This window comes from Anoplolepis gracilipes, chromosome 2 (assembly GCF_047496725.1).
Source record: "Anoplolepis gracilipes chromosome 2, ASM4749672v1, whole genome shotgun sequence".
Lineage (NCBI taxonomy): Eukaryota > Metazoa > Arthropoda > Insecta > Hymenoptera > Formicidae > Anoplolepis > Anoplolepis gracilipes.
The window spans coordinates 21,388,306-21,400,543 of record NC_132971.1 but is presented as its reverse complement, the minus strand read 5'-3'; the positions used below and the strand labels follow the sequence as shown (position 1 = coordinate 21,400,543).

At 37.2% G+C, this 12,238-nt stretch overlaps 2 protein-coding genes across 3 annotated transcripts in view; both read left to right on the top strand.

Moving 5' to 3' along the window:
• Positions 1–12,238, top strand: part of LOC140676092 (rap1 GTPase-activating protein 1) — a 138,272-nt gene that overhangs the window by 8,589 nt on the left and 117,445 nt on the right. The window contains exon 1 of one of the 2 annotated variants that reach the window (XM_072910772.1): positions 9,298–9,860. The exons of the other annotated variant lie outside the window; for it this stretch is intronic. Within the exon in view, the coding sequence (XP_072766873.1) occupies positions 9,613–9,860 (248 nt within the window). The 5' untranslated portion in view covers positions 9,298–9,612. Of the gene's footprint in view, positions 1–9,297; positions 9,861–12,238 lie in introns of those variants that run through there. 2 annotated transcript variants of the gene reach the window in all.
• Positions 2,825–8,336, top strand: LOC140676101 (uncharacterized). The gene is made up of 2 exons (XM_072910788.1): positions 2,825–2,984; positions 6,262–8,336. The coding sequence occupies exon 2, from the start codon at positions 6,267–6,269 to the stop codon at positions 6,495–6,497; it is 231 nt and encodes a 76-aa protein (XP_072766889.1). The 5' UTR covers positions 2,825–2,984; positions 6,262–6,266; the 3' UTR covers positions 6,498–8,336.

The window sequence follows — 12,238 nt, the reverse complement described above, 5'->3', positions numbered from 1 at the left end:
AGTGTCTAAAGGTTTTTTTTTAAACTCGAATGAAATTAAATTTAACAAAAAATTAAGTCTTTCCTTTTTGCAGAAATGTATAAATCTTTTGATCAGTCCATATATGAAAAATAGCATTTTCATCATTAGAATTCAATATTTATACGCTATATAAAATTAATTATATATAATTATAATTTTAATAAATTTTTTATAATTTAAATTTCCTTGGCTCTTATAACAAAATTGATCTCTTATAATGAAAATAAAGTTTTCTTAAAAACAATCTTTTTGGAAAATGTCGATGGATTTATATTCTTCTATATTGACATATTTGATAATTTTGATGATTGATTGATTGATAGATTTATATTTTCTCGGTGATTATTTGAGACAACATATATTTATATACTTAGACTTGTATGAATGTACTTCCCACTCTTTGGTATTTATAATAACACGAATATAAAATCATACGACGAATAATTTTTTTTACTCTTTGTGGGCGTTTCGCTGACCTGGAACTACAATATGGCGTTTGTCAAAGGGTAACTCGAACTATTTTTACCTCCGACAAGCGCTCGACACACCTATAATGAAAGATTATTCCCGTGGAATATAGATAAATATACTTGCTGCTGTGTACATTAGTAGCGTTTGCTCAATGTTTGTAAAACACACTGTGTAAGCTGTCTAATCAGGTTTCGCTAATGTGGCTATATGACTTTCGCATCACATGATAAGACGCGAGTCTCATATTAGACTAATCAAACTGAGAGTTATGTCTCTTTAATTGATGCAGTTTTATATCGTCACTTTATTTATTTATTTTTCTAATATATAGTAAATATAGTAAATACAATATATAATAATAAAATTTAAAAAAATTAAATTTGTCCAAATTTTTCAAAAGGATAAGTCGTGAAACCAGATGATTTTATTAAAACTGTCTTATATTAAAATTGAGAGTTAAAATTGCTTGAAAAATGTAGGAATCAACGAAAAATGAATCTTATATATAGTGAGATATTCAAGTACGTACCTCTTATTTATAGAAATTTGTTCTCTATTCTTGCATTAGTATTCAAGAAAAGATATCTATATTACATCATTGCTTTTAGAAATCGTTATCTAACAATAAGAATTTAAGTATTCTGTCCGTATTTCGTGGCCAACGTAACCGCGGAGTTTCATGCATAATCATGCGCGGCTCTCCACATACAGGAAGAAGTCCAAGAACAGATGTATCGATCGAGATGGATACCTATTATGTTTGCGTCGAATCAAACACCGATTATTCCACGTCAGATAACAAAAGATAAAGATCAGAGAGATGGTAAAGGCTCAACGTAACGATCAAAGTTTCGTCGTCGAGCAAAATAGCTGGTGATCTAGGGATTATCTGAATGACTCGTGTCGGAAATGTGTGCTGTACACTCTCTGGGTCACGTAGGACGGGATTATCTGACTATGCAAATATAGAAGGTAATCGCCTTCGTATAAAGCAAACAAAGCGGCGAAAGAGGGTGACGAAGTTTTATGATTTCGCCTCAGTCAGTTTTTCTTAAGCGCTTCAGTTTAATGAAGAGAACGATGTTAAGAATTGTTATCCTTACGCGAAAGATAAAACTACAAGTTCTTTTATGTTATTATAACTATATATAATTTTATTTATGAAAAAAAAAAAATAATTCTATCGCAAAATTGGGACAAATTTCAGAAATCCACAAAAATCTGTCTCCTTTTTTTTTTTGAAAAAGTATTGGCCTAAATATTTTAAATCTGACCTAATTCAAGACGTTTAATGCAATCGTTCGAAATAAACAAGCGACGTAGCCTTCGCTGAGTACACAAATTTTATTAAAATAAATTACATTGAAATTGAATAATAACATTAACGATGTCAATTTGGAGTTTTGTTGTAGCACTTGAATAAGATGAGTTGACTAACGAAAGTAGGGCAGATTTCAAAAATTTCAAGGATGAATAGGGTGAACTAGAGAATGATGGCCATAGGCTGTAACTTTTTTAATAATCGCTACATAGAGCGCGCTTTTTTAGTCATTATCAAACATAATCGATATTTACAGTACTTTAGGTGCACACATTGTTCGAAATAACGACATTATGAATTTTATATCATATTTTTACTTTTGACTACCCGCAAAGTTTTTCATTCGTCCCCTAAAACCTGTTACAACGTCGAATAAATTAAAGTTAAGCTATCGTAATCGACGTTAGACATATTATAAAGATATGTAAATTGTTATACGACCTACAATTTTTATTTTCGTTTTCACTATTTTTCTATAAATATTATGGTCATCTGTTCCTTAAAAGTTGGGTAAGATGGCCAATGCTTGTACTATTTTGATAACATAAAACTTCTATTAAATATTTTTCTTTTAATTTCGATAATATTACGTAATTGAAGCTTCAGTGAAGATAATATGTCAAACCTTATTGAAAAATAACAAAAATAAAAGTATGTTTATTACATTTTCAAAAACTATGGCCATCTTACCCGAGTTTAGCCTAAGATAGAGAGAGAGAGAGAGAGAGAGAGAAAGGGACAAACGATCCTTGCGGAGTTCCCCTTTTGACAGTCGCAGTGGGTGTTTGAGCTTTTTCGTACATCATCGAAAAACTACCAACCAAGCCGGGTCGATACAGCGCCGGCGCTGCGGAATGCGCGACCAACGACGAAGACGAGCGACCCCACCATCAGCGAGCACCCACCGTCCGAACGATCGCGTCGACGTACAAGTTGAGAGAGAGAAAGAGAGAGAGAGAGAGAGAGAGAGAGAGAGAGAGAGACGGAGAGGAGGTGCCCCGTCTGTCCTCTCCTGTCCTCGGTTTCGATGCACCTCGTCGCCGTCGTGTTCCGCAGAACGCTACGCGCCGCGCACGCAATCACTGTGGAACGTCGCGCGTTCACCAGCTAGAGGAAAATCGACGTCCGAGCTCGGCGAACGAGCTGCAGCAACCAAACACGAGTCGATCAGGTGAGTGACGGTGTTTAAATTCACTCTGTCGACTCTCTGTCCTGGGAACTTGGAGAACCATTTGATTTCCGGAATCCAACAAATTTATAGAGACAACCAGCTAGAATAAACAATATATATACAATATAGTGATTGTATAAGAAAACGTTTACGTTGTAGAGTTCAATATATATTCTTTCATCACATTCACCGTTTTATATTTGCTTCATATCCTAGAAGTGTCAGAATAAATATATTTCACTTAAGCTGTTAAATCACATTCTTACTGTTAACAGTAATCGATTTAACGTGGTTTTGACATTTTATGACTATTGATCTATTCCCGTTGAAACCATCATAGCAAACTATGAGCGCGACGATGGTTACCATCACCATATTACTTAAAGCTCAAACGCTATTGGAATAGTTTTATTTTATTTTTAATAATATTTTATATAGATGGTATAACTAAAAAAAATTCATAAAGATATTTATCGCGATTCTAATTCTTTAGTTGTCTAGAAAAAACAAATTTTAATTTTTTAGATATCTCGAGTCACTTCTCAGATCGTTCTAATTGTCATGGTAAACTCCTTATCAGCTTATCATAGATTACCAATTAATCAATAATTTATGCGAGAGGACTTAGGTTTGCTGTTAGTGAATTAAGATGATCGGCCGACAACTATGGACGGTTCGAAAAGCGTTTGGACTCTTCGAGATAGGATCTGTATTCTAGAAAGTTTCTCTCTCTTTCTTTTTCTCGAACAAATACCTATTCTCAGAACTGTCGATACTAGAAATAATTATATCGCGTTATTGAGATGCAGAAATAACCCAACAATCGAAGATGAGAGGGATAAATATATGCGTAATAATCTCTGTTATATATTATTTTTCTTCTTATTAAAGCGTACGATCGAAAAAAAGATTCTGTTAATTTAATAAATATATAAATTTAATCTTATAAATCTCTCAGACATATTAATGGCCAATTGCAATTGGTATTGTTGAAATTTCGATATCGTATAATAACGAAAATGATTTCTCTTTATTAGAGTGTTTTTATGTAACATGACGAGTGGTGGCTACCAGGCCTCTGCTTTCCCTGAGTGTGCAAAATTAATCTTCGCCTCTATGATTTCATACCCTACACGTGTAATATTTTTCCGTGATGATATTTTTCAACGTGCAGGCAGCTGTATAATGTTTACTGATATTTTGCTGGTGCCAATGACTCGTAACCTTTGTTGTTCGCGTGCACCAAGTAAAGCTCATTGAATGAAGTAGCGCGTGCAGGTATAAGGACGACCTCGAACAACGACCAAGATTCAGGGCACGAAATCTCTCAACTATACGTATGTGCAAATATATACATCTATATTTGTTTTGCAAAAGTAAAACGAGTGCGTGCGTATAACGTTATTCCCTGGAGTAATTCATTTACTCGAAATAGAAATAATCTTGATGGATGAAGAGAAAAATGTCATGTACTATGGCGAACAATGCGCTCATATAATTTCTCTCTCGAGTATAATTTCTTCTTCAAGTCAATGTACGGAAAAATAATGAATCTTCAAGAGTAGATTATCCTAAAATATAAAGGCCGGGAAATCTTTGGTTGTTTTTTTTTTTTTTTTATATTAATTTTCTCTTTATATATTCTGAAGAAAAGAGAAAGAAAAAAAGCGAGAAATGTGCAGTATCTCTGAAGGTTGCATTTGAAGCGATCAAAATTATATCTAATTGCAATTGCAGCTGCGAGGTGTATATATGACGACGTACGCATTTACTGCTATTAGAGATGTGTGACATCACGATCGCGTAATGCAGATGACTGTCGGTTATATACAGAATGAAAGAGAGAAAGAGAGAGAGAGAAAAAGAAGACATAAACAGAAATCTTCACAGAAAACTAATGGATATCCAGACCACCTCGTCATAAACGAATTGTACAATCGTGCTCGTAAACGCGAGTCAAAGTTAACCGATTATTTTAGCTAACAGATTATTTGTAGAGGCAAATCGAGAAAGAGATAGAGAATCACAGACTTTCAGTCAGTTGGCTCTAATAAATTAAAAAAAAAAAAAAAAGACAGATTGTGAAGCGATATATTATGGTATTTCAGTTCGTGAGAGAACGAGTAGAAGGAAAAGGCGGCATCGAAAGTGACACGGGCGTGTGTATACATATATATGATGTCAGCTCGTCAGCACATCATCGGACGAAAAGTAGGTCTAGGGAATCAGCTGGTCGAAAGAGGCGCGTGCGCCAGCTGAGACGCCCACCTCGTAATCGCGCGCTCCTGGAAACACAGCGATTTCGTAACAGTATAATAAACAGAGCCGTATAATATACAGAGTAATGCTGAATCGCGTTTCTTTTGACATGTGTGACATGCGTATAAGAAATTCAAAGCAAGAAATAATTTTTTTTAGGAACGAACACTCAGTACTTGCGACTTTATTAATCATTAGATGAAGATGATGATGAAGCATTGTCGATTAAAAAATGTAAATATGTATCCCTTATATAATAGGAATACAAAGTTATGTAAAAATTGAGAGAAAATTGAATTGAGTTTGGAAAACATTATTATTCGAAATTAAGGATTGTTATATATCGTCAGAGCGAGATTATCCTTGTAATTATTTTTTTACTTCGTAACGTGTGTGCGTGAGAGACGACCATGACCGAATAGACGTGGTTAAACATAGTCAAGGCTGATACGACATTTACGCAAAGAGACCCGCAAATCTCTTTCCACGGTCGAAGTTCATCGCGAACGAAATAATTGCATTTGTGTAGAGATTGGTCGCCGAATAATTGTTTGCATTAAAATCGTATCATTCGCTGCACTAAATAAATTGTTGGATGCAATATTTTGACATGAATTCAATAAAAATATGTAGATAAAATAAATATTTAAAAATAATTAAAAACAATTTTTGTGCGTTTTTTTTAAATTTGTAAATCTAATATTTAAATAGCAGCGTTTTCCCTTCCGATCTTTGAAATGGTAACGATACGATCGAGAACTCAGCTTTGAATTTCGTTTCGGCTTCTGTCATAAAATACTATGCCACAATAAATAAATAAATATTGAAAAATAATTAAAAACAATTTTTGTGCGTTTTTTTTTTTAAATTTGTAAATCTAATATTTAAATAGCAGCGTTTCCTCTTCCGATATGCCACAATAAATAATTGCTCTCCAAGTTCCATCTCTGATGGACAAAGTACCGCGAGAGCACTTGAACTCCAATCTCACCTTATCGTTTTTCCTATCGCATAACAGCGGACATGAAGTACTCGCCGCAACAGCAACAGCAGCAGCAGAAGCAGAGGAAGTCGGAGAGCAGTGACGCCGCATCCATGGACGCGACGTCGCCGTCCGTCGCCCAGGAGCAGCGCAAGACCTCGTCGACGTCGTCGTCGACGCGGGCCCCTGTTTGCCGTTCGCCGTCTACCGGTATGTTCGCCTGGATGCGGGTGTTCCGGCTGGCGTCGATGCTGCACCAGGTCGGCTGCTAAGGTCCTCCTCCGCGAGCGCGGAGTCTGCGAGGGAGAAACAGAGAGAGAGAGAGAGAGAGAGAGAGAGGAAAAAAAGTCGATAGAAGAATTCGTACATCTTAAACAATCTCAGATTAAATAATTAATATCGTGAGACACGCGTAGCGCACAGGCGGTCCTGTTTCGTCCCCCTTCGCGCATCGCAATTTATATATATATATATATATATATAACATATATATATATATAAATATATATATATATATATATATATATATATTTATACACGGCCAAGTCATTAATATAAATCGTAGGAACGCGGCCGATGTTGTAGCTCGATTATAGTGCGTTACGCGAATGGCGAGTCGTAGAGATCCGATTCGCCGCGTAGAGATGTCGTAAACTGGGCCGCGCCCGGGTAGCATCGCCATCCTGGTGCGAGTAGGGGTCTTTTCGAGAATATAAAGAGGCGCCGCCTCCCCCCCCCCCCCTCTTTCTTGAGGTGGCGATTTATAGTGTATTTTCTCGTCTCTACGATATGCGTTTACCCCGATCCTAATCTTCAATGATTCCTTCGATTAATTTAGAGTCGCGAGAAGGGTCTAATTATTATTATTATTATTATTATTATTATTATTATCATTATTATTCCATCCATATATCACATTTGTTTCTCTGGTTTACCTTTAGTCGTACGAGCGTGTATTAAATCTTTACAATCTAATCGATCTAATCAATAAACTAATTCACCCTCTCCCGCAGGAATTTGGCGCGGCCCGAGTAACACGCGCAGCCGCACGCAGAGCAGAACACGCGCGTATGTCCCCGCGAGTAACATCGTATATTTTTTGTACATATATGTATATGTATGAATCGATTACGAGAGAGAGTTACGGAATTCGAAGTTTGCGCGAAACCGCAACGCTATCGTGAAATTTTAACAGTTTCGCAAATTATTCGAGGGGAGGGTTGGGGGGGGGAGAGGGGGGAGAAGGTTGCGCCTCGGCGAGAAAGATATGTGACGTTACTCGCGAAATATGAATCGCGATTAGCCCGATTAATCGACCGATCGGTCGGTCGGTCCTTACTTAGCGTTAAACCTCGTAATCGGGGATGGATTCGTTGCTTAGAGAGTGATTTCTCTTCCGGATACAAAAACAAAAAAAAAAAAAAACAAACAAAAAAAAAAACGCTCGTTCACCCTTACGGGCGTTGAATACACACGTCTGCCATAGCGATGTTGACCTGTAGTCGAACTATAATATATATACATATACGAATGTTACAGCGTCGCGACGTCCCTGCGAACAGCTGATTGACGTTTGAGTTTTTTTCTTTTTTTCCATCTGTTAATCCCGCGGATCTTCCCCGTTCAGTTTCTCTCGTAGCCCTGGATTGTTCAACCGACGACGACGTTACCGTACACCACAGTTGCGCACCGTGGATTCTATTTTTATATAGCGTGTACACACACACACACAAAAAAAAAAAAAAAAAAAAAAAAAAAAAAAAAACACGACGAGATGTGCCGTTTTTTTCGCGAAGCACCGTGCTTCGTTGCAAGCGGAAGAAAAAATGGTGAGACCCGGTTAACAAGGTGCGCCCCTTTACCCCCCCCCGCCCTTTTCCCCCTTTCCCCTTCCCTCCCCCTGTTCCGCCTTATTCGCCCCGCTCGAGTCCGCGAGGAAGTCACGTGACTTCCTCTAGGGTGTCCGCGATTACGTCCGATTCCGATTTCCCCCGTTGATTGTCTCGTCACGTTCAACGCCGAGCTCTATCGATGTTATACCTCGTTGATCGTTACATGAATATATTTTATGATTGCGCAGATTCACTAATAAATTAAAATATTTGCTTTAACTCGTGTGTCTCTGAGTGCCGTTGCTTTTTCCCCCTTTTCAAACAATTCCCGTAACTCGTTCAAATATACAGCATGCAAGTAAAATACAGCGAACAAATAAAATTATGAATAAAAAGGAATTACATATAATTATGGTAAAAATAATTGTTAGATATATAAAAATTACAAGTGTCACATGATTTACTGAGCGCTCATTTTTGTGCCGATAATTTCTTTAATTATAAATCTGTTCTTCGTTATTAATACCAAGTAGTATATTTTTATTCAAGCAATATGATAAAAATTAACGACATTCAAAAGTAAAAAATTCATTGAAAAAAAGAAATTTAATTCAAGCTTATAATTGGTAGATTTAAAAATTAAATATATGTATAGGCGAGTGATATATGATATATGGAATTGCATGAAAATTGCATAGAATATAAGGAAATTCTATATTCTTTTAATAGAAATATCGACGAAATAATTAAGTACATATGGTTGGCCTTTTTGAAACACGTGGCATGCGCTAACGCCCTCAGCAAATACTGTGGTTAAAATAAGAAACATTAAGGCAAAATAAGTACCGATGGTAACAGCAGAAATATAAAATTTGAATTTTCATGCATAAAAGATTTAAATAGAAATAGTCTTTATACGCACAATACATATAATTGAATTATAATAATTTTTCTTTTTTCTTTCTGGATCCTCTCTCTTCTTCTGTACATATAATATAAAATATTACATGTACAATCTCTATTTTTGAAATCTGAAATAAAGAAGGATAATTTATTAATACGAATGGCACACACGCACCACACAGTGGTCCGCGCGACCTGCCTTATCTGTCAAGTCAGTCGCGAGTCGCGAGTGGCGAATCTCCGTAGGGGGGCGGCAGCCACGTGGATCAAGACGTATGACGCGTGACGCGTGACGCGCAACGCGCAGGCGGGAGGAGGCGGTAGGCGGTTGGTCGCGCGCGCACGCAGTCTTTCCTCGCGCATCTCGGTATCGCGTTCATACGCTTTTCCCGGTATCGCAGAGAGGAGCGCGCGAGCGCGCCTCACGGATCGCGGTGGACGAGTGACTTTTTTTTTGTATCAAGAAAAATATCCGATTACGCGCGCGCGCGCGCGCGAAAGAAATCGGATCGGCGTTCGAGACACGCGAAAACGACGAGAATCCGGCGACGACACCCGGTCGTGCGAAGAAACGATATTCGATATTCGTCGCCCCGCGGCCGATTCGTCTACTCTCTCGCGCAGATTATCGTCGACGATCTTTGAATGAGACATGCGGCGACCCTTGACCCGTCATCTGTCCGAGGGTGGCGGCAGCGGTGCTACGGCCGACAGCGGTGGCGGTAGGCGACAACGTACGTCCGTGAAGGAGGGCGGCGACGAGCGCGGATACACCTGGTCCTGTCGCGATTACAGCCATCACCTGTCGTTCGCCGACCTTCTCAAGACCCCCACACCCCCGGCTGAGTGCCGTAGCCGCGCGACCATCTCCCCGGAGCTCCGGAGCGTCGCGATCCACAGGTAGGGTGCTTAACCCCGTTACCTTTTGCCCCTCTTTTCCAGCTTCCCCCATATACATATATATACCTGTTGTATCGCACGTTTACCGCCGTTTTATATATACGGTAATGGGCTGTACATTGCATATTTGGAAAACCGCGCGATTCGAATTTTACCTGAAGTGAATTTCCGATAATATCGCTGACGTAGCTATTAGAAAGCCACGCCATTACAAGATCGCCATTGTGGCTTATTAATGTATTGTGTTACCTATATGTATATCTCTTGAGCCGAACGCTTCCGGCGTTAATATTATTCTCCGAAGGCCGAGTGTAAATATCTTACATGCGACTGAATGAGATTCAATCGCTACGATCAACATTACTTACATAGGTGTCGTTACGACAAGGTTATAAGCTTTATTATTGAAACTCTGTTTTTCGTCTTTCATGTCCTTAATCTTATTTACTAAAAGTAATGTACATCTGAATATATATATATATATATATATATATATATATATATTTATATTTATATTCATTAGTATTCATTCAAAAAAATGATCATGCAACTTCAACAAAAATTTTCTAGCTGTAAAAAAATATGTAATATATTTTCTTTTAAATATCAAATATAATCCCATATATTAAATCAGATTTTAAAATTCTATAATCACTTAAAAAAATGATTTTGCAACTTTAACAAAAATTTTCTAGATGTAAAAAATTATCTGAAACAGATAAGATTATTAGAAAATACTGCGATACCGCATATATTTTGCACTTAATCGATTTAAGTGACAGAGACAAAATTTATATCCGTACTATTAGTGTAATTTAGACAGAAAATTTGTCTGCGATGCCTATCTTTAAAGCTTATAATTGTCAAGGACAATTATATTTCGCAATGGAATCTAAATTTTCTAGAGATATTGCTGCTCTAAATTCCATACGTGACAAACAATATTCTAACAGATACAAAAAGTAGCGATAAATTTTAATTGAGACATCTAGAATTTTATCTACACTAGCAAAATATTTTTTTGTGAGAGTGGTCTACAATGAAATTTTTCCGAGAAATTATACCAAGTAAAGTTTTCCTGCAAATTATAAATATGTAATTTTACATGTTCAATTGTATTGTTAATTTTATGTGTACACAAGGTATATATAATTTCATACATATTATTTTAATAATACAATTTTTTACAATACATACATGAATATAATTTTACATCTAATTTTCCACTTTAATTTCTCGCTTAGAATCTTTATTTTATTTATTGAAAGATATATTATTACATTTATATTCATTATTATTTTAAACGAATAAATTTTTTCCAAGAAATTATCAAATAAAATTTTTCTACAAATTAGGAATAATTGCACATATGCAATTATTTAATTATTTATATACATGTATATATATATATATAATTTCAATATATTATCATTTTGCATAAATTCTAATAATACAATTGGCCGCAATATGCACATGAATATAACATTACATGTACTTAATTTTCTATGCCACATCTAAGTTCTCGCATAAAATCTGTTAACATACATCAAAATACCGTGATGTTTGCCTTACATAACGAAGGGGATCATTTATGCGGAGAGTAAAAGGGAGGGGTTATGAAAGAGAGAGAGAGAGAGAGAGAGAGAGAGAGAGGGAGAGAGAGAGGGAGAGAGAGAGAGAGAGAGGACATCCTCATTCCAGAGCCTACGTCGTCGGCCTAGCGGGCGATCGTCGATCGACCGTCGAGCGGAGATGATCGTTGAGTAATAAATTAGATTCGCTAGGTGCCGGGAATGATGCGATCGCGGCGGAGGCAGCGGCGGCAAGTAGAGCGGGCAGTGTAGGGCGGAAGAAGGAACGGAAACGACCTTGAGGAGAGGAGCAGCGCGTTCTCGCTACCTCCATCGGCTGGATGACCCCGCTATTTCGATTAGCTAACGGAGCTGCCGTTCGTTGCGCGACCGGAACACCGGGAACTGGGTCAGCTAGGTTTTTAAAGGCTTCGCTCGTTCACTTCTCTCTCTCTCTCTCTCTCTCTCTTTTTCTCTTTCCCCCTCTCCCCTCCACCCTTTTCATCCTTATTCGTCACGATGAATGAATGAGGCGCGTTATGTAAACTCGCCGAGCGATAAATAAGCCGAGAGAGATCCCGCTATCAATAAAAACATGCCGCCAATTATTTTAATTAGAAATTATTTTTTCTGTTACCTGGAGGGAGACAGATAGAGAGAATGTGTTGTTCGCTTGGAAGAAAATGTAATTCATCACGTATCCATTATTATATCATTATTATTTATCCACACAAGTGCCCTACTGCATTTGATGAATAATAATGATATAATAATGGATGTAGGTACGTGAATATGCTAAAATTTCTA

Excerpts from the sequence above, each read along its gene's own strand:
- LOC140676101 (XM_072910788.1), top strand. The coding sequence starts at position 6,267 with ATGAAGTACTCGCCGCAACAGCAACAGCAGCAGCAGAAGCAGAGGAAG.